At 40.9% G+C, this 23,637-nt stretch overlaps 1 protein-coding gene across 2 annotated transcripts in view; it reads right to left on the minus strand.

Moving 5' to 3' along the window:
• Window positions 1–23,637, minus strand: part of rbms3 (RNA binding motif, single stranded interacting protein) — a 446,391-nt gene that overhangs the window by 135,063 nt on the left and 287,691 nt on the right. For both annotated transcript variants that reach the window (XM_055157285.1, XM_020932479.2), the window contains exon 6: window positions 5,645–5,724. In XM_055157285.1, the coding sequence (XP_055013260.1) occupies window positions 5,645–5,724 (80 nt within the window). The remainder of the gene's footprint in view (window positions 1–5,644; window positions 5,725–23,637) is intronic.

Raw genomic sequence — 23,637 nt, forward strand, 5'->3', positions numbered from 1 at the left:
ACTTAAGAAGGAGATCATTAAATTTGCTGGTCTGATAGAATAGGATACACACTTAAACTGGGGCCGGTGAATTTCTGTGAAGACACCTAAAGAAGGATCTAAGTTGATTCAAACTGAATGTCTTGTCCTAAACTGTTATTTTCTATTCACTTATTTCAGTCTTATTTATTGTATTTGTAAGAGCCGTATACGTTTTCATGTGCTTAGGAAATAGAGGCAAGACATCTATTCATACACAAATTCAGTAACTTTTTCAGAGATAGAAATTTGAAGCGACCAATTCACCTTCAAACGCTTAACTCTGAATGCTCTCAGTTCCATTATGTGCTTAGAAATTTATTACCAAAACCATTCATTCTGAGTAAAAATAGTACAACTTCAGTATCTTTTGTCAATTTGTGGTACATTTACGTATGTATCTATGTATTTCTGAATACAAGCATACTTCAGGCCACAAGTATAATTTAGTCTTTTGTTTATCAATTTGTCCTGCAGTTTACATCAGAAGTAACCTGATTCATCAGCTGGTTTCACTTTGTGAAAACTGTCTGACCTTGTTGCATTAGGATACGTTCATTTGACAGTAGGTGGGTACTTTTTTAATTTAACCACGCATTGCTATTTGGTCATGATGTATGTAATGCGCTGCTAACGGGGCAAACTGAGAGATTAAGCTTTTCCCAAATCTCATTGGAGGAAGTGCAATAACATCTTTCCCGTTGATAAAATTCACCAAACATTCTCTTTGTTCCGGCTTTAAATCCTCGATCTTGGTAATCGTTGCCAACACAGAATATCTGTCTTCGTCTACATCCATCTCAACCGCTTTGTTTACTGTTGTGCTGTACCACAAAAAGGACACAGACAGGCCCTAGAGTTTGACGTTATGGCTTCACAGCTCTTCACTGATTGGCCAGTGTGCGGTCTACAACTTCTGGGGTTCTTGCAAACCGTCTACTGTATTCTGATTCCTCACCTAGTCACTGGAGAGAAATAAAATTGAGTGAAAGCACTAGGTGGCACCAGCCTGGCTACATCAGATGCCCTTCCGGAAACAAAACTATCAATTTATTTAGGGTTGGGGCTTGGACAAGGACTCCATTGTGGTTCCATTAAGGTGGTACTGAACAAGAACTAAAAGGTAGCTGTTAACACTACCGCTTGATGACATCACAAGGTGGAACAGAGCATTTAGAGTTTGGAGATGTAGACAGACTAATACTGCAGGGTTACTCAAACATGTGTGAATGAAACAAAACAACTCCATGTATGTTTTTGAGGCGGTAACAACATTACAACATGGCTTAAAGCTCACAAAAGTCAATTATGTGTAACATAGGACCTTAAAGGGAAAAAGTAGCATATTCAGTATTTGGTTAACCTCCATAAAATAGCTCCATAAAGAAATTCCGATATGGTATGTATCTGTATGTGGCAGTAGTCCGTTCCACATGTTGAGCTCCAGGGCTGCCTCTGAATGTGTGAGTGGGAGTACACAGCTGACAACAACGACAGGCCGGCCTCTGCGATGCACAGAATAACTAAACAGCTGTAGTTTCCATCAGGCCGATCGATCACAGCTCACACACTGAATCTCAATCAGAGGTGGGCAAAGCAGAGCGGCCAGGACTCACACTCTGATGCCCAATATCTACTCCCCAACCCCTCACACCAACCCCCCACCAAGCGGACCTGACTGGAGTAGATGATTAGTCGTATCTAAGGGCTATTGGTCGGCATTGAGTGAGTGGTTGTTTCCGTAGAGCTCACTCCATTACAAAGTTCATATAAGGTTTAGCTGGCCTGAGCACTTTATAGCATAATGTAAAGGTAACATCAGCCTTTTTGTGGATATACCTGCTGTTTGATATGAGACCACGGAGACTAAGCAAGGCTGGGCCTGCTAACTGCTTAATTGGAAAATCACGGGGAATATAAAGGTACAACAAAGGGGCTAATGCAAACTGTCTTTGTGTCCTTAGGCAAGACACTTCACCCACATTACCTAGCAGAACAGTCGACAGAAATGTGGGGACCTGGAGCAAGAAACCTCACATGGGCGCCCCTCTAATATAAATTCATAGGAAGTGGGTCCAATTCAGGGCCCCTAAAACCCTGGGGCCCAGGACAACAGACCCTTTCTCCCTTTTGGACTGATCCAGCTGCCAGTCTGCTCCCAGAAATGTATATGTCCAACCAGGACTATGTACTACTGCCTGTGGAGTGACTGAATAATACACTGTAACAGCGCTTTTAATAAAAGAGCATGTACATTTAACTGGGCACTCACAATGAAACGCCACAGCTACAGGGTTTTAACTGACCATCACAACAGACATTCAGTAATTTGTATGCTCAGGAAGTAACTCTGATGCATAGATACTATGCTAGTATTGTTAGCAGTTGCGTGCCTGAAAACTCCACTCTAAACTCTGCAAGTTGTGAAAAAGCACCTTGAAACTTGAAACTGATAATTAGGATGCAAGGAATGCATTAAGAAAGTGAGGAATACGTTTGGACCACCGTAACCACTAGACCTCTAGTTCAAATTAACCGGTCTGTTTTTAATGTTTTTATGAATACAGTACAGGAATTATTTACAGCGCCTCTGCATTCATTTATTTCTCAAACTGAACCAAAATCAATTTCTGCAGCTGGCTAATTTTATTAACTTGTAATTGCATATGATTTAATTGTAGCCATACAGTACAAACATGGTGAGTCTTTAAGTATCGTTAGCCACCATCTGCTCCAGGCTCAGCTCACCCTCTCATGTAATCACAAGGAAGTGAGATGTTAGCACAATACCATTTGAACAGGAAGTGTATGGTGCCTGTCTATGCTTCTATTAGCTGCCATCTGTTTGCATCTCAGCTCCGCCCACCCAAACGCACACATGCACGTCTTATCTGCTATTCACTTTTCACTTCCTGCCAATAGTGCAGCCTCTGCTCCGTTCCCACGGTCAGCTGGGTTTCACAGATGACCTGCACCTGACATTCACATATTTACTTCCTGGTGATGGGACGCAGAGGTTACAGCTCAATATCCTTTTGTGTAGCCACTGGAGCCAGTGTGTACCGGAGGGCAGAGCTAACAAGAGTCGTCCCCATAGTCCAGACAGACTGCGCCTGTGTGAGCCCAGGCTACCGCTCAGAGATGGGATTTAGTCGATGACATTTCTGTTGAATGTTGATGCGGATGACACACGAGAAGTCTTATCAAAAGATCAATATTTCATGTATGCATCTTGAGCCAAACATAGCCTGAGATATGATCGAAGTCTGCAATGGGCATCCAAATATCAGGGTCAGAAGGACAGGATGGGGAGTATGTGTGGTAAACGCAGCAGCGTGTGAGCCGCTCCCGCTCTGAACTCTAAATGACAGGAAAAGGGATCTCATTAGCATCAGAGGCTGTTGACATTCCTCTCAGGTCAAAGTTAGCGGTGCGTGACTATATTTGTGCTTGTGTGTCTGTGCGTGCTGTGGTGGTGTCAGGGCGCTCACAGTGTAGTCGACATGGCTGTCAAACAAGCGTATCCACGAGCGTGCACGTGCCCACACTGAGCCGTACACGTGCACGCGCCTGCACACCGGCGCTGTGTGTGGCACGGCCCCCGGGGGGAGCCGCTGAGCTGTCAGAGCAGGATGGATGAAGAAGCTGCCCACATAGCAAGGGGCTCTGGGGAAATACCACCAACATGACACAATACAGGCTTCAATGGCTTTTAAAACACACACACTTACATGCAAACCATGCACCAACAAACAGATAATGGGAAGTGTATTATTCAGACATGAGTTCACATATATGAAGAGAAGAACATCTACAGGAACATGTGAGGTGGGACGTTCATCTCCATTTAACTGCCAGTCCACAGAAACATGTCCCTCGTCGTGATGGAGACAGGAGATGTCTGTGACATGACGGCGAGGCTTTATCCATAAGAGCTCATGAATAACACATGTGTAGCCTGACACACACCAGCGCATGCACACACACACACAGGCATGCACATGTGTAGCCTGACACACACCAGCGCACGCACACACACACACACAGGCATGCACATGTGTAGCCTGACACACACACACACACACACAACACATGTGCAGAGTAACACACATTCACATGCACAAGGCTGTTTACACATTTACACAGTGTCCGACACCTCCAATACAGCCATGGAATCATACCAGAGAAGGGTCAAAAGATTGTGGATGATATTAATTAGAGCATCTGTTTTAACTATCAAAAGTAGAACAGTTGCTTGTTTTAATTAAGAACATAATTAACTCACTGTTCATTGCTTTCATAAGTGTGTTTTTGTTATTGCTTTGCTATTTCATGATGAGTAATCCAATTTACAAGGAATAAAAACAAAGATTATTCCAGCATGTCTACAGAAATCATGTTTTTAATTTACTGAAAGAATCGCAGGGAAACTCTAAACCAGCAGTTCTTGTTTCCACACACAGAATGTAGTAAGCCTTAACAGCAAAAGCTTAAAGGCCAACAGGAGTGGTGAACATGTCATGAGCCATTTAAAGGGACCACAATAGGACCTAGTAACTGTTTTTAATCTCACTTTACAGTTTCCTCAATCTGATGCCATAAACGTGAGGCCTGGCACACGTCTGAACTATCCATTAACTATTATAAAGCCCGAGGAGCTGCGAGACTGAGCCTTAAAGGGGAAGGTCAGCCTGATATTACAGATTTAAAGGTTTCCTATTACGGCTCAACTTCAATATAAGCGCTCACCTTGCCTTTAACGGCCGCTGGCGATGCAGTGGTGGAGCATATATGGAGATCTTAAACCTAGACAGTCTCAGATATTTGGGGATAGAAGCGAGTCATTTACAGGCAGCTGCCGTATGAAAGTGTGGCTAGTGTTAATAAAATGGCCCCGGGGGTGACGGAGATCTCGGTAGTATTGCTCCGTCTGGCCCGGGCGTCCTGCTGGGAGCTTGGGGGGCTTTGAACACCCCACTCCCAGATGTGCTAAAGCAGCACTTTTCCGTCTTCATCCTGGCCTCTCTCTCAAATCCTTAACCCCACACTTCTTGATCTACCACCTCTCGTCACTCATATTCCCTCTGAGGCTCTTCTGTTTTTCCCATTTGAAAGTTGGAGCTAACTTTTAGAAAAATCCTTGGCAGTTCTGTCTCCATTTTAACATCCTTCCTTTTGGCTAACTGCTCCAACGCTCGGTGCTCTCCTTGGCCTGGCTTTGCTACTGTCTGGGTTAAGTGCAGATAGGAGCTAGGACGTAGGAAAGACGAAAAGGAGGAAGGAGGAAGGAGGCAAGGGTGCAAGCTCTTAAGTAGATTGCAAAGAACAGCATCAGGGCATGAGTGTGAATATTAAGGAGTCCGAGCCGGCAGCAGTAAAAGCAAAGAATGTAGGTTTTAAGACCCCGGGCTATAGCCACCATCACTGCTACTGCCGAGAGAGAGGTGTCAGAACCCACAGTGTACACAATCTATCAACCTGTCCAGCAAATCTGAGATGAGAAATTTCCATAATTGAATTAGAAAAGGGGGTCCCTGGTTGCACGGGGTAGTTTTCCCAGATAGCAGCTATAAGGGTAGATAAGAAAAGCAGGCTGATTTAATGTAAAACAAGAGCAGAGCCTTACCTGGAATGCCTGGTGGGGTTTTCAGGTACTTTCCATTGAAATGCTGTATCACTACTTCACATTTCTCTGTGGACTCCATCCTGAAAAGACAGACACAACCAAACCGCTTAATTAATCTGTCAATATTACACGGCAACAGGCAGTTTATGTGATTACAGGTGTATCTGCGCTTAGCCACAATCTTAAAAATGTAGTTTTATTAAAGAGACAGGCATCAAAATAAAGACACTCTTAAATATAGTTGGCGTTTAGTATAATTAGTTGGCACGGTTAAGCGGGCCCTCAACAGTCTATCAAACACAGCTCTTATCTAAAGCAGAGTATAGATAAAAATGTAACTCAAATAAATGCAGTAATTTAAAGTTCCCATATTATGCTATTTCTGATTTTTGTTATAATGTTGTTTCCTCATCACAAATGTAGTGGAGTTGTGTTTTGGTTCATTCACACATATTTAACACACAACTCAAACAGAAAACACAGTTCTACGGTGTTTTTAAACTCCATACGCCGTTACTAGAATCATTTGAATGATTTCAGCCCTGGAATTCTCAACCGAACAAAAAGTAAAAAGATGGTTAACTTGAAAACTACTGCTTCATGACATCACAAGGTGGAACAGAGCAGTTGAGCTTTGGAGATGTAGACAAGACTAATAATAAAGGATTATTGTTATTTCCGGGCTATTGAGTGCACCTGAATATAAGCAGCATCAACTAAATTTGACTAAAGTTTAAAATTGTACATATAGAAGCTGCACCTAAATATAAGCTGCAGGTGTCCACGTCTTCAAGAATGTTTTCAAGTTGGGGCCATCTGCTTTTACTGTCTCAGAAAGCTTTTGTCATCTTTTTGCATTGTCAGTTCGTCACGCTGCTGTCACCAAAGACTCATTTCCTTCTTCAACAGCCACATCAATTGCCGTCAACTTAAGCGCTGCATCATCTGCATTTCTTCATGTGTTTTACATGAGGAGGGTCGAGGGTGTGTGCATGAAGCACAAAATAACAGTTCAAAACTCAATCAAATAAGCATTTTCCTCGGCGCATCACCCCCGTCCGTCTCTCCCCGGGCTTTACAGCGCATGACTCCTGCAGAAGAGCCGCTGTCCTGTCTGGTCTCATGTCAGTATCTGAAAAGATTTCAGCAGATTTCAGGCTTTCACAGGGGAGCTGGCCTATTTGTGTCGATCAGGTGTGAGTGGATGTTCGACTACTGTAGTTTGAGATGTTTCTTCTTGTCATTTACGTACTCACCTGCATATAACGCACACTCAATTAACTAATGTTAATTTAGCATAATAACTTATTTTATGACACAGCAATAAACTATTTTAGTGTGCTGACAACACTGCCATCTAACATTGCAACTTCATGTTAACCCTAGATCCAGCAGCACTTTCTGCACTCAGGCTGTGCGTATCTGCTGTGTTGCCAACACAGACTGTTTAAAAGAATGTATACAGTCTATAGTTGCCACACAAAGAATCCGTCCATATATTAGCTGCATTGTTGTATAAACTGCAGGGTTCAAAGTGTGAGAATAAAGTAGTGGCTTATAGTCCGGAAATTACAGTACCCAAACATGTGTGAATATAACTAAATACAACTCCAGGTATGTTTTTGATGAGGTAACAGCATTATAATATGGTTTAAATCTTACAAGACTCTTTGCTTAATATTGGACATTTAAGATAATAATCAATATAAAAAAATACAATGTTCACTCACAAACCTCTGTCAATTCAAGCATAAATCATAGACTAGCAAAACTATTTGTCAATGCGAAGGGGTGTCCAAAACTTTTTTCAAGAGGGACGTATACTGAAACAACACACTCAGCCCACCTGCTGAGTATCTCATGCACATTTAACAATGACAATAAAATAAATGGAAATATATGATTGCTTGCAGGAGTAGGTGAGAACAAGCATTTTAAACTCTTCCCTGGAGAAGGATTATTCAAACAGGTAAACAAAACTAAACACAACACTAGCTCTGTTTCAGATAAAATATTCATTGGATTTCCTTGGTAACCCCGTGAGGTCAATGTAGCAATCAGTCAGGTCAGGAGCAGCAGCTTTTCCACAGTTATAATATCCAGGTTTGGGGTTTATTTTCAGCTGAGACCCTCAAAAATATTGGATTTTGCTTGGGAAACCAAGTGTTGCTCAAATTCATGGATACTATCAATAAAACATACAAGAAGTGCCTGAATTTGAACTTGAAGAAATGTAAAATGCATATGCTTTTCACAAGGACCCATATTCCTCTTTTTTTCTGATCTCTGTTATAATGTTGTTTCCTCATCACAAACATATCTGGAGTTGTGTTTCATTCACACATTTTTAACATACACATCCTGCATATTTAGGCTGAGTTCTTCTCTTAAACAGAAAACACTTGTGATGGCATGTGGTAATCCAGGAAGTGCTCTACTATGTTTTTAAACTTCATACATCAGGAGTCATCAAATTAAAGCCCGCTAGGTGACATACCCCTTTGACCGGCTCCCCCCCAGCCCCTCTGAACCACCACTTGAACTGGCCCTATGAAGCAATCTTCAAAAGTTGTCATGGTCTATTTCTTAAATTACTTTTTGCAAATAATAACACATTTGCATCTTGTATTTTGTTGATTTTATGAAGTAGATCAAACAGTGACAGTCAACGCACGCTCAGAAAATGGCGAGTGTTAAAGTACGAAAAGTTGACAGAGAGTGCCGAGTTTTCAAAGAACAGTACACGACCAATTATTTTTTTGTTCAGTGTAAGGACCATGCAGTTTGTCTGATATGTAAAGAAAGTGTGGCAGTTTTCAAAGAATATCATCTGCGCTGTCAGGGTCATACAGTTCTGTTACAGGTATATAGTCTACCCAACCCCGGCTCCCGATCACAGTTGGGAGCGATAATGTGGCCCCCAGAGAAAAAAACTTTGGTGACCCCTGCCATACATCTTCACTAGAATCATTTGGATAATATCAGACCTGAAACTGCCAATCTATACTGAACAAAAGCTAAAAGGCAGCTGCTTCATGACATCATAAATTGGAAGTGCTTTGGAGATATACACAAACTAATAATAAAGGATTACTCAAACATGTGTGAATGAAACAAAACACAACTCCAGGTATGTTTTGAGGAGGTAACAACACTATATATTATGCCTTAAAGTTCAGAAGAGTTTACTTTGCACACTATAGAACTTTTAAATAAAACATGTCATGGGAAGTTTGTGTCCTTGTCTGTAGATTTTGTTATAGGAAGCACATCTCTTGAACACTTTACGTAGCTAGTTCCGGTCTTATCTTGGAACGAGCCAAAACCAAAGCATAAAAACACAGCAGTAGCTCATGTACTGTTTTCTGTGTCATATCATGCACAAATACACCCTGAAAAAGACCATTTCCTCTCCTCAAAATCTCCTGTGGAACATCACTGTCTACTTTTACAACTTTATAATAGAATTCAAATGTGTGAGCGGACATGGCTTCTTCACTCATACGACTGGAGCGGGGATATAAGGGTGACCATATGGGGAAGATGAAATGCAGGTCGCCACTTGTTTGGTAGAATCTGCATTAAATTAGTCTATAGGGCACACAGCAGGGGGGCTTTGATCCTCTACTTCATAAAGCAGTGGATGCTAAAAGGCACATACAATACAAGGATTGAAAAATATATATTCTAGCTACAAACTCAATATAGTCATCATACTTAGATTGACTCTTGTGAGCTTTAAACCGTTAGAATGTTGTTTCCTCCTAAAAACATACCAGGAGTTGTATTTTGTTTCATTCACACATGTGCGAGTAATCATTTAGTATTAGTCTGTCATCTCATCTCATCAAAATTCTGAAAAGGCTGAAATTATCCAAATAATTCAAGTGGTGTGTTTGCGATGAGGAAACAACATTATAACATAGATCAGAAAACAGTGCAATATAAGCCATTTAAACAGTTCGACAGTGGTCCCCAACCACTGTCGAACTGCGCCATGGACCTGTTTTAGTCCTGGTTTAGGGAGGAGGGGACGGTCCCTGCGACATACGACAGGAGGGACCGGTCCACGTGATGTACGAGAGAGGGGGACGGTCCACACGATGTACGGGAGGAGGGGACAGTCCACGTGACGTGCGGGAGAAGGGGACGGTCTGTGAGACGTATGGGAGTGGGGGATGGTCCGTGCGATGTATGGGACAGGGGGAAGGTCCGCACGACGTACAGGAAAGGGAGGCGGTCTGCACAACGTATGGGAGGAGGGGACGGTCCATACGATGTACGGGAGAGAGGGATGGTCTGCACGACGTATGAGAGAGGGGGACGGACCTCGCGACATACGGGAGAGGGGGACGGACCTTGTGACATACGGGAGAGGGGCACGGACCTCGCGACGTACGGGAGGAGGGGACGGTCCATGCAACGTACAGGAGAGGGGCACGGACCTCGCGATGTACAAGAGAGGAGGACGGATCTCGCGACGTACGGGAGAGGGGGACGGTCCACATGACGTACGGGAGAGGGGGACGGTCCACATGACGTACGGGAGAGGGGGACGGTCCACATGACGTACGGGAGAGGGGGACGGTCCACATGACGTACGGGAAAGGGGGACGGTCCATGCGGGGACGGTCCACATGACGGTACGGGAGAGGGGACGGTCCACATGACGTACGGGAGAGGGGGGGGTCCACATGACGTACGGGAGAGGGGGACGTCCACATGACGTACGGGAGAGGGGACAGTCCACATGACGTACGGGAGAGGGGGACGGTCCACACGATGTATGGGAGAGGGGGACAGTCCGCGCATCATACGGGAGAGGGGGACGGTCCTCGCGATGAACAGTATAGGGGGACGGTTCACAAGATGTACAGGAAAGGGGGGCGGTCCACGAGACATAAGGGCGAGGGGGACGGTCCTCACGACATACGGGAGAGAGGGGCGGTCCTCACGACGTACAGTAGAGGGGGACGGTCCACAAGACGTACGTCATTAAACATGTCTATCTTCATGAAAGTAAGCAAGCGCTTCTGCCAAGTCAGCTGACAGGTCAGATTTGTGGAGAAGCAAGTCTGCGAACCGTAAGAATATATGTTTCCAAAATATTTTTAGCAAACCCTCAGCCGAAAAGAAACAGTCCACTTTAAATAACATAGGAATGATCAGGAATGGTTTCTTGTGTATAAACTAAATTACTTCAATCTACAAAACACTCAACAATAGAGTTATGAGATTTGTAGCAGTGACACTGGGTTTCTCATAATATAAGAAAAGCAAGTAAAAAAATATTCTGGAGGTGAATGTATGAAGTGCTGTTTCACGGTCAGACCTCACAGTAAGTCTAACAATTTATTTTAAAGCATGAAACACATTGACATTGTTGGTGTTCTTTGACGAAGGTTTTCATTAAAATACAACATCTCTTGAATAAAATGGGCTACAAAAGATGAGTCTTTCAATTCGTAATGTCTTTTCAGATTGAAGACTTGGCCCTGAACTGCAGAGCCAAGCAAGTTCTGAGAGAGCCAGAGGTTTAAGGATGGGTCAGTCCACTTCACTATGTTAATCAGCCTTAACACTTTAGTTATTTGGTACAAAATGAGCCACAGTTGTGAACCGTCACAGAGCTGTAGGGATAAATGATCCCAACAGCACTTTTTAATCTTTTCAATTAGAAATACAAAATACTAAAAATAACAGGTAAAAATGTGTCTGAAATCCAAAAATTGGTTGAGCCAGTATTTTTCTGTACGGCTGTCGTTTAAAAAATAATATAATTAAAGAGGGGTATTATGCAAAATAGATTTTTTTACCCATGTTATAATGTTTGACCATGTTATAAATATGTTCCTTCATCAAAAAAAAAAAAAAAAAAATGCCTGAAGATGCATGTTTGCATGTTTGAGAAATTTTGCGATCTCTCCCAGCTCTATTCAAACCGTATGTCACCCATGCTCCCACACGACAATTCTCCATAAATATACAAAAATATGAGACAAAACTGTACAGGGCAACCTGATGCGCACTGATTGTGTTGTGATAGTGCTCTGAAGGGGGAGTAACTTAACACGTGTAGCAAAGGCAGAGGAGACTCCATGTTAAAAATGACAGTGAAACTTATAAAACATGTTAATACGTTGCTTTTAGTGACCATAGTCTTTCCAAAACAATAAAATTAACATGGTGATCTATATGTGGTAGAAGTGGGACCATGTCTTTGTTTTGCAAGTCTCAAGTAAGTCTCAAGTCTTTGACCTCAAGTCTGAGTCAAGTCCCAGTCAAAAACAGGCAAGTCCAAGTCAAGTCTTGAGTCACTGGCCCATAAGTCCAAGTCGAGTCCAAGTCGTCTGCTTTGAGCTTCAAGTGATTTCAAGTCTTTAAACCAAAAAACTACCAAATATAGATTAGATTTTTGCAATTTATATGAATTTTAAACTAAATTGTACTTAAAACATGGTATGTTTATATATGAATATTTATATAAGACCTGTACAAATGCTATTTTTTCCTTTTTAAATGTCTTGACAAAATCTTAGTGTGAATCATTACTGTCAGAACAGAAAGAATTCAGATTTAAAAGTACTAAATAACACCTATTTTGTCATGTAGTTTTCTGTAGTTCCCTCTGTTTTACTGTACTGTGTATTACTGTAGTACATTTAAAGATACATATCACAGCACCGCATTTATCAACTGTAAAGAGAAAAGTACTTATATGAGTCTTCTCAAGTCACAGAGCTCAAGTCTGAGTCAAGTCCAAGTCACTGATCTTCAAGTCCAAATCGAGTCCCAAGTCTTAGTCCATTTTATCAAGTCAAGTCTCAAGCCTTAAAAATATTGACTCAAATCTGATTTGAGTCCCAAGTCACGACCTGCACGTCCCCCCTCTGATATAATGGTATGTGCCAGCAGTTAATACTCGAAGTTAATACCCCTCTTTAAATAAATGCTTTAATTTTATCCCTAAAATGTTACACAGTGGGACTTTAAGCGCTGCAGTCCAATAGTATGTCCTGATCTAAAATGTAGAGTGTATAGCCTTTATGTTAATGCGCAGTGGGAAGGTGGCAGATTCATTGCTTTTCAGATTTCCATGCTATCCTCTGGAATTCTCCCATCAGCCTGTCAGACCACTCGTCCCCATCCTCTCCCTCTCTCTCCTCCCTCTCCCCCACTCTCTCCCTCTCCTCCTCCATCCCTTCTTTATCACTGCGCCGGACAGATCCATCTCACTCGGCTCCTCTCCTCTGTGACGTCTCTCTCATCGCAGCCTGTCTTTCAGTCCTGGTTACTTCCACCATCTTTCAGGATTACGCTCTTCCCCTTGGCCTCCTTTTCTTTTCCGCGTCATCTATCCTTTTGTTTCTCTATTCTACCTCCGACACATCAACGTCTGGCACATTTTAGCTGTCAGACTTTTTCATGGTGGAATATGTAATCTTTCACACTCGCAAACACAGGCCATAAGTCAAGGAAGAAGCACCACTTTCCTGCCATTGATTTTTATGGAAGATCTAGTACTGTGGCCAAACTTTTCTTACTAAGGAAGAGTTGTCTTTTATCGAAATCACCAAAAGTTAGATCTAAAGTCACCGACAACTATTAATCAACCAGCGTTTACAGGTCCAATATTACGCTATTTTCTGATCTATGTTATAAATGTTGTTTCCTCATCACAGACAAACCTGGAGTTGTGTTGTTCCACCTTGTGATGTCATGTGGTAATACAGGGAATTCTCCAATGTACTTTTAAATTCCATGCACTTTCACTAGAATAATTTGAATGATTTGAGACCTGGAATTGCCAATCTCTACTAAATAAAATATAAAAGGAAGCTGTCAACTACCGCTTTATGACATCACAAGGTGGAACAGAGCATTTTGAGCTTTTGCAGTGTGGACAGAAAAACAAATACGGATTAAAACATGTATGAATGAAAAGGGTGTAAATAACCTATATATAATTTGTCTTTGTTAAAATCTCTTGTGACTTTTTATTATTATTTTTATATTGCACCATTTTCTGTTGTTAACCATTAACTTACGCGTTTATGTTCAGCACTTTTATTTTGAAGGGTTTATCTAATTTTGACAACGAGAAGGGAAAAACGTTACGAGCAAATGTGTACACATATATTTTTTGGTAAGTCTTTGTTTAGCTTTCCCTCTGAAGAGGCACAAAGGTATGTTATTAATGTAAATATATTTTATGTCTCTAGTTTTTTTATTATTGTTTATTGATGTTGTCAAGATAAATGTAAATATTAATCAAACTTGCGTTGAGTTTTGTGAATGCGTATTTATACATTGTGTTTTGTATTCCTTTTAGCTCTTACGGCAGATTGAAGGATTTATTGCCATTAAATCTAAAAATCGCCAGTTCAAGTGTCAGTCTTCATTCAGAGGGATATGCTACAAAGGGTATCCCCAGGTTTAGCTACCCCACATTTAAGACCATTTTAAGACCACTTAAATGAAAATTACGACCAACATCGCACCCATTATGTAGGTGAATAACACCAGATCCAATTCTTATAATGACCATTACTTACTGCTTTAAATAACAAATAATACTTTTATTATATTCTCATTCAGAATTCATTTATAGTAGTATGCATTGCTTGTAAAATGGTCAAAAAAATCATTTATAACATTCTAACTAAACAAACTAATCTTTCACATTGTCTTGTCTCACATTGTCTTTCAAAGTCCTTCAACCATTTAACATTTTCAACAACAACAAAAACAAAAAGAAAGGTAAATACATCTTATGAACAAAGGAGCGAGAGAGAGAGAAAGAGAAAGAAGAGGAAAGAAAGGAGAGAGATAGAGATTTCACTGCAGCTCGGTTGAGTATACAAAAAAATACTAATGAAATTTAAGGCATTAGTGAAAAAATAAGACTTGTACAACATAATTAGAGATTTTTTAAAGCCTTAATTTAGGAACATGAAATTTAAGACCCCGCAGCTATCCTGATGAAACAAAACACAGCTACGGATATGTTTTTGATGAGGTAACAATTATAACACGGCTAAAAGCTCTTAAGAGTTTGTTGTGTAATATAGGATCTTTAAAATATTATCTGTGGTATGCTGTGGCTTTTAAGATAAAGTCGCCATAGGATAAACTTTGTAGCATCTAAAATATAGATTTCAGATTAAACCCTGTGGTCCATGACAAATCCCACCTTGGGGCGTAAAGTCTGACCTCAACACTTTCAGGTCAGATCGTCACAGACTTTTGTAGTGTAAAGAGTGAAACTGAGGTGAGAATCATATAAGCAAAACATGACGGGACATTTTTATACTTTGAGCTGAGCTGGACAGAAGCATGAGGAGTGATGAAGAGCGGGGAGAGACATTCAGAAAAGTGCCCAGCAAATGTGCTTCAGACTAAACCATTTAGACTCGACCTCAGATTCTCAACTTTTTTCTGTCAGCAGCTTCTATTTTACTTGCGGAAAAGATTATGAGCCACACATGCCACTTGTACCTGAGAAGCTACTGTTATTTCATGGTTATTAAATTTGTCGTAAAACAGAAATCATTACAGATATAATTCAAGCTCTTTATATATTTGATCATCTTTTTAGGGAGCAAAGGGAGCTCCTGCTTTTGATTATTGCACAACGTGTCAAAAGTTATGATTTTAAAGGTCTATATTATGCAAAATGGACTCTCGTGAGCTTTAAACCATGTTGTTATCGCTTCAAAGAACATGCTTTTGTTTCATTCACACATGCTCGAGTGACCCTTTATTATTATTCCTATATTATCACTGTTGAGAGAAGAACTCAAGCCAGGGTTTGTGTGTTAAACATGAGAGAATGAAACAAAACACAACTCCTGGTATGTTTTTGATAAAGAAACAGATCAGAAAATAGCGTAATATGGATCCTTTAAAGTACGTTAAGATTAGGAACATATGTCAGATGATCAAATCCATATTCCTATCATTTTTCCTGATTCGATACGGAATAAAACAACTCAGAACAACTCATGTCACAGATGGCGAAGCTGTAACTATATATATGTGCGTGTTTTTGCCTAAATAGTCCGTGCAATGTCCATTTTCAGTAGAATGTAGGTGATAAAAGAACATCTCTTGTAAATACCATCCTCATACACACAGTTATATTCCTTTATAGTTACACAAAAGAGTCAGACGAGTATTCTGCCACGCTCACAGCACAAGTCCTCTCTGCTGCTCACTTCACTCAGTCTTAAACAACAATACAGCTCCACTTCAGCACCGATGATTTATGTGCTTGTGTACAATCAGAATAAACAGTGCCGTGAGAGGGATGTGATGGCTGTCTATGTCAAACTATGCCAATAAATCCTTCAGCTTTTGAGTGATGCTTGGATCGCTAGAACTTCCAGACCTCTCTGTCTAAAGGACAATGATGTTAATGCGGCTAATTTAATAAAAAACGTTGGGTACTGTGTGTAAGGTCCAAACATTTGTGAAGTAGGATTGACGCTTTGCACATCTTGTTCTACCTTTTAAAATGCCTCATAAGAGAAAGAATCCACAAAGAGTGATCTAAGTGCAGTTAAAAACTCTTTACTCAATTATTCACATAATATAGGACATAAAATACATACAAAAAGGAGAACTAACTGTCTGGCTCCACTCCAGTCCCATGGTGTACCTGCAATCGCCTTAAATAAGGAGCCATAGACCACAAAATAATACAAAAAAATTAAACATTTACTTAAGAATTCAAATTCAAATAATCTCATAACAGAAAACAAACTCGTAATGTTCAACACATATGATATGGCAAGTAATCAGTTCTGTTGTGCTCCACTTTGTTTTTAAACTTCATGCACTTTCACTAGAATCATTTGGATAATTTCAAGCCTCTCTACTTAAGAAAAAGGAAAAATGTAGCTGTTAACTTGAAAACTACCACTACATGACATCACAAGGTGGAACTTTGGTGATGCAGGATTATTCAAGACATGTGTGAATGAAACAAAACACAATTCCAAGTCTGTTTTTGAGTAGGTAACAACATTATAACATGACTTGAATTTGTGTAATATTGGGCCTTTAAGGTTAGGGAACACGTAGCCTGATTCATCAGCTGGTTTTACTTCGTTTCACTTCGTACAAACTGACTGACCTCGCAGCCTTAGATTTCCTTCGCTTTAATGGTAGGCGGGTACTTTTTATCATTTAACCCAGGGGTGTCCAAACATTTTTCATCAAGGGCCACATATCTAAAAACAGATGAACCAGAGGGCCGTAGACTGATGCTGAATACAGTGAATAATTGAAAAATGTGCATGTTTGACACGTTAGAACAAGTCTTTATTCATGCTGAGATCCTTAAAACCATACACTACATATTAAAGATTAGTTTTATCAAGGTAGATTTTCAAAAAACTTTCAGTATGAGAGAATGAGAGCCTCGCACATCAACTACTAGAGACGGGTGCGTTGGAGGAGAGGGAGCAGCCCCAGAACATACAGAAAAATGCCTGACGAAGGCCTAGTGCTGAAACGTTGCACGGTTTGTCCTAATAAATTTCACAGTTTGCAAGTAAGACGGTGTGCGGGAATTTTCTGTATAAAAAACTTTCAGTAAAAAGTAAATTTTTTAATTGATGCAAGTAATTTGGGCAAATTCACCTGGAAGCCTGAGGGTCAAGAAAAATTTGTTTGAGGGCCGCATTTGGCCCACGGGCCATAGTTTGGACATGCCTGATTTAACCAGTTGCTGCTATTTGGTCATGACGTATGTAATGCGCCGCTAACGGGGTTAACTGGTATATTAAGCTTTTCCCAAACCCCATAGGAAGAAGGGCAATAACGTCTTTCCCCTTGATGAAATTCACCAAACATTTTCTTTGGCTTTAAATCCTCGCTCTCGGGAATCACTGACAACACTGAATATATGTCTCTTCACTGATTGGCTGGTGCCCAAACTCGCACTTCCGGGGTTTTGGCGAACTGTCTAGTGTATTCCGATTCCTGACCTAGTTGCTGAAGAGAAATTAAATTGAGCAGAGGCACTAGGTGGCACCAGCCTGGATAGGGAACACGAAATCTGTCCTCTGAATTTGACCCATCTATTCCAATGATTATGCACGATTTGGGTTGATGGGGGAAATCGTAGTACCTGGAAAAAACTAACCCAGACACAAGGAGAGAAAAGCTGAAATGCCTTTGTGCTGGAAGTGACTGAAAACAGGTTCTTGCACACAGACAACATTGAAATTGTGATTAAACTTGGACTAAATCAGATATTACACCTGAACTACAACAACAGGACTAAACCAGGACTAAAGTAAACACATAAAACCCTGAGATTTTATTAGTAGAGTTTGTAAAGGACCATTACCATCCTTTTTCATTTACGTTTCATAGTTAGTCCGTTGGGGTAGTACCAGAGAAGTGCAGACAGGCAGAGGGCATGTTCACAGACACACTCTAAATAGACCAGACAGGCTTCACACACACACACACACACACAGACAGATAGACAGAGTGGTCAGACAGGGCTCAGGACCAAACCTCTCTATCCTCGCTCTCTCTGTTTCTTCCTCTTCTCCTGCCTCTCCTCTCCTCTCGCTCTCCATCTCACTCGACTCTATTTCTGTCTTACTCTTACTCACTCACTCACACTCTCCCCCTTCTCTAATCTCGAATGTTTTTTTTTTCCCCCCAGTCTCTTCCCCCTCGTTCTTATCTCTCCCCATCTCGCACCAACATATCTCATCTCACGTTCTCTCTCTCTCCCCTCTCTTGCTCCTCTTCTCCATCAAATCCGTCCCTTTCTCTCTCCTCGCTCTCTCCCTACCCCCTCGCTTTGTTCTTTTTTTCTTCCTATCTGTTTTTATCCTCTCCATGCTCTCACCAGCCTTCCTCTCTCCTCTTTCTATTTTTCTCCCCCTGTGCTCCCTAACCTCTCTCTCTCCCTCTCCCGGCTCTCTCTATCCTTCCTCTTCCTTTCTATTTTTCTCTCCCCTCTCTCTCTCCCTGCTCTCACTGTCTTTCCTCTCTCCTCCCTCCCCATGATTTGTCTATCCTTCCTTTTTTTTACTTTTCTCTCCCCTCCCCTCTCTATCCCCCTCTCTTTTCTTACTTTCTCTATCCTTCCTCTTTCTATTTCTCCTCCCTCTCTCTCTGTCTTTGCTCTCTCTCTTCCTGCTTTCTCTCCCCTCCCCATCTCCTCTCTCCCTGCTCTCTCTATCCTCTCTCCCTCTCCCTGCTTTCTCTCTCCTTCCTCTTTTTTTTTCTCTCCCCTCACTCCTATCTCTCTCTTCTCTCTCCCTCTTCCTGCTTTCTCTATCCTTCCTTTTTCTATTATTCTCTCCCCTCCCCTCTCTTCTCTCTCTCCCTCTCTCTCGCTGCTCTCCCTAACCTCTCTCTCTCTCTCTCTTTCTCTCTCTCTGTTTTCTCTATCCTTCCTCTTTCTATTTTTCTCCCCTCTCCACCCACCCTCTCTCCCTCCTCTCTCTATCCTCCCTCTCTCTATCCTTCCTCTTTCTATTTTTCTCTCCCCTCCCCTCTCTTCTCTCTCTCTCTCCCCCTCTCTCGCTGCTCTCCATAACCTCACTCTCTCTTTCTCTGTTTTCTATCTCCTTCCTCTTTCTATTTTTCTCCCCCTCTCCTCCCTCTCTCTCTGTCCTTGCTCTCTCTCTTCCTGCTTTCTCTCCCCTCCCCGTCTCCTCTCTCTCCCTTCCTCTTTCTGTTTTTCTCACCCCTCTCCACCCACCCTCTCTCCCTCCTCTCTCTATCCTCACTCTCTCTCCCTCCTCTTTCTATTTTTTCTCTCCCATCACCTCTCTATCTATCACCCCCTCTCTCTATCCCTGCTTTCTTTTCCTCATTCTATTTTTCTCTCCCCCACTGCTTTCTCTATCCCTCCTCTTTCTATTTTCTCTCTCCTCTCTCCCCCGCTCTCTCTCGCTCTTCTCTTTTTCCACACCTCTCTCCCTCTCTCCCTCGTCTCCCTCCGTCCCTCTCGTCTCTGGGTGCACGGCTGTTTAATGGCGTCAGGTGCTGCTGTCTGCCATGATTAGTGCAGGTTCTGGAGTAATGGGCTCTGATAACAGTAATGGATGGGCCCACAAACACTTAGCTCGGTTTACTCTCTCTAATGCCCCTCAGGCCCCCGCCGCCGCAGCAGCTGTCTGTCCGGCCGTCTGTCCCAACAGGAGGCGCTCGTCGCAAAAAACACACACACTTTTACTTCCACGGGAAATCTCACACATATTTTTACACCTCTCGGCGCGGTCAGGGGTTGAGGACTGGACGGCTTCTCAAACGGTGGGGCAGGAACACCTAACAGGATGGTTCGGAGAAGTGTGAGGTTCAAGTTTAGAAATGATAGCGCGGAGAAGTCCTTTATCTGTTAAGTTAGTAAAAGATCTTACACCCCTTATGGGCTATCAATTGGGGTATTAATACATAACATAACTAGATCACCATGTTACTTTTCGTTGGTTTGAAAATGTTATATTCACTGAAAACATTTTTGGCACTGCAAGCTCACTCAAACATGCACAAATGATTCACAAACAAACCACTTCAAGCATGTTTTTGATGAGGGAACAATGTTATAACATGTTAGAAAGCTCCAAAAAGTTGATTTAGCATTGGTTTAGTTATGTTTTAGTTTAATCATATTTACATATTAAGGGTGTGACAATATCCAAGTTTCTCGGTACGATATTATCATGATATGCATTTCATGGGACAGTATTTATTGCGATGTTCTGGAGAGGCTAATATAATTGTAGATAGGACACTTTTTTTGCTTTTAAAATACCTTGACAAGATTTTATTATTATTTTATTATTTCCATCATAATCCCAAGAATTCAAGTAAAAAACATATCTCTTCATGTTGCTTCCACTGAAATGAACCATGGGATTTGTTGTTCCCTATGTTCATAAGTAGGGGTGTAACGATATCCAAGTCTCACAATACGATATCAGCATGGTATGAACCTCACGGTACGATATTTATTGCGATATCATGGGAAAGCTCACGATATGGTGGGGAGGCTCACGATTAGGGATGAAACAATATTGAAATCTCTCTGTACGATATTTTGACGATATACATCTCACAGTACGATATTTATTGCATATTTATTGCAATATTATATATATATATATATATATATATATATATATATACAAGTTTTTAGAACTGTTATTTCTTCATGTAGTCTGCACTGAAATGGAGCAAAGGATCATGGTCTATGTAGTTCCCTCTGTCTTTTTTTTAGCTATTGCTGCACCATAACTCTTAATTTAAGCAAAGAGACTTGTAATTCGATATATTGTGATGGTCTACGATATTATTGTCAGACTTTGACGATACGACATCACAATATTGCGGTAATTGTTACATCCCTATTCATAAGGTGTTGCTACTATAAAACAATGCATTTAAGCCAGGGGTGTCCAAACTTGTTTCATAAAGGGCCACATCTCTAAACACAGACAAAGCAGAGGGCCGATCGAGGTCGTAGACTGGTGCTCAAAACAGTGAATAATTGAAATACGTGCATCTTTAACAGGTTAGAATGAGCCATCAGTCTTTCTTCATGCTAAGATCCTTAAAACCACACACAAAATATTAAATATGAGCTTTATCAAAGTAGATTTTCAAAAAACTTGTAGTAAAAAGTTCATTTTTAATTGATGTAAGGTAATTTGGGCCAATTCACCTGGAAGACTGAGGGCCAAGAAAAAATTGTCTGAGGGCCGCATTTGGCCCACGGGCCGTAGTTTGGACACGCCTGATTTAAGCAAAGGAACTTGTGATTTGTCATATTGTGAGAACCCATTATATTACAGTGAGACTTTCAACGAAGCGATATCACAATATTTCGGTTATTATTATATCCCTATTATATATTAAAATTAAATGATTTAGCTCTTTTTTACCTCAGAGAATATAGTAAAAGCAGCACAAACAAAATCCAGCCTCTGTACTCTGTCCACTTCAGATATAAAGCAAGTCATCGATCGCAAACCTTTACTGTAACACGATCTGACCAGAAAGAGCTGGTTTAGTTGGAACTACAGCATGAGCTCTCACATATCAAAGCAAACAGTTTTTCAGTTTGTCACTTTCACCTTTTCTGTTGAAAATCAGAACACCTAAACCTAAACATGAACGCTCGTATTGATCACAGGCTCCTGAGGCTGTCTTGTTTAAATCCATTTTGTTTTTTGAGTTTTCAGGCTGTCTTCGACTTCAGCTGGGTTTGCTCTTAAACTCTTCAACACTCCACCATTAGAGATACATGATGAACACCCCCAGCGTGATGTCGCTGCACAGTAACACTTGGCACATGTTAGAGTTGTATGTAATAAGCATTTCCTCGTTTCACGGTTGGAAAATCAGGTAGCTTTAAGGGCGCACCTGGTTCTTAGTTTAGGTCAACTTTTGGAGCTGATTTTTGCTTCATCTTGGCTTAAAAATGGGTTTAGCAGCCTTTAGTTATTTGGGTTAGGTAATTATAGTACAACGTAATCCTTGTTCAGCTGTTTTCTTAACGTTAGTAAAAGTTTAAGCGTGAGTAATGGGGTGGAGTATTAATTGCTAACACATAACATATTTAGATCATCATGTTCCCTTTTGTTGGTTCAATTTATTTGAGTTTTGGAGCTGATTTTTTGGCGTCACTTTCATCTTGGCTTAGGTATGGGTTTAGTACTGTTTAGTTATTTAGTTTGGGAATCTGCTCTCCCTTTGGTTGTAGCCTAGATTTGTCTGTTAACATGGTACTTGTAAAGCCTTATATTTTCTTTTTTTCACACTCAAAGGCACTTTACTGAACAAATATTAAAACAGTCAAAAAAGAGCAATAAACAAACATGAATGCCCTCCTGAGTAGTTTCCTGATTCATTCTTCATCCCCGGTTTTGTTTCTCCATTCGCCCACAGCAACAATATCTTCCACTTTCACAGAATCTATGTATTTTCGCATCGGTGTTAGTCATCGTCAACTAACCCTGCCACTCTCTCCTCTCTGTAATTCTGCAGGATTCTGATGATAAACGCCCACTCACCAGGTACACTGACTGTGATGTGGCATTTAAACTGTAGGAGGCCATTTTGGAACAAAGAACAGACTCCCTTAATAACTATGGCTTTTTTTCCCTATAGACTCTACAACAAATGTGTATGTGGTGCACTGCAAAAAGCAATATCTACGTAAGTTACAATGACATATAATTTAAGAACATTTGACTTGATTTGAGCAGATTCAACATGACAAGTAAAATGATCTACCAACGGAATAAAAGTGTTTTTCTTAATTCAAGCAACATTCCACATTGCTTCATATATTTTAAGCGCAAAGAGTTGTTGTTTTTCTGATCTTAAATATGCATTGTGTAACTTTTTGGTTGATGGTCCGTCACCTGTGTGTTTCTATGAATATGTCATTGCTCTGGAATGTTCCACAGTATGACATTAAACAGCTCTACCTTACGTTTATTCAGTTACTCCACAGATCTGACCTGTTAGTTGGTCTCGTTTAGTCTCCGTGAAGAAAGAAAGGTTTAAAAAAATTAAATAATTTTTTTTTAAAAGCAATATGTAATTTATAAACTATAAGCTCCATGAGAAAAGGGAAAGGACAAAAAAAAGACACACATGAATGGAAGATAATGCACAGTTTCGATATGTATGCACTGTATCTTCTAATACAGTGGTCCCCAAACTTTTTTGCGCTACAGACTGTTTTTTTATCAGACAATATTTGGGACTGGACGGGGTTGATTATGGTTAAGTCCTGGCTAAATCCTGTTTCAGTCTTGTTTAAGTTCTGGTTTTAGTTCTGGTTTTAGATCCTGTTTTAAACCTGTTTTTAGACCTGTTTTTGACCCTGTTTTAGGCCTGTTTTAGACCCTATGTTAGACCCTGTTTTAGACCTGTTTTAGACCCTGTGTTAGACCCTGTTTTAGACCTGTTTTAGACCCTGTTTAGACCCTGTTTAGACCTGTTTT

Source organism: Boleophthalmus pectinirostris, unplaced genomic scaffold, assembly GCF_026225935.1.
Source record: "Boleophthalmus pectinirostris isolate CB_2022bp ecotype Guang Dong unplaced genomic scaffold, ASM2622593v1 HiC_scaffold_21, whole genome shotgun sequence".
NCBI lineage: Eukaryota > Metazoa > Chordata > Actinopteri > Gobiiformes > Gobiidae > Boleophthalmus > Boleophthalmus pectinirostris.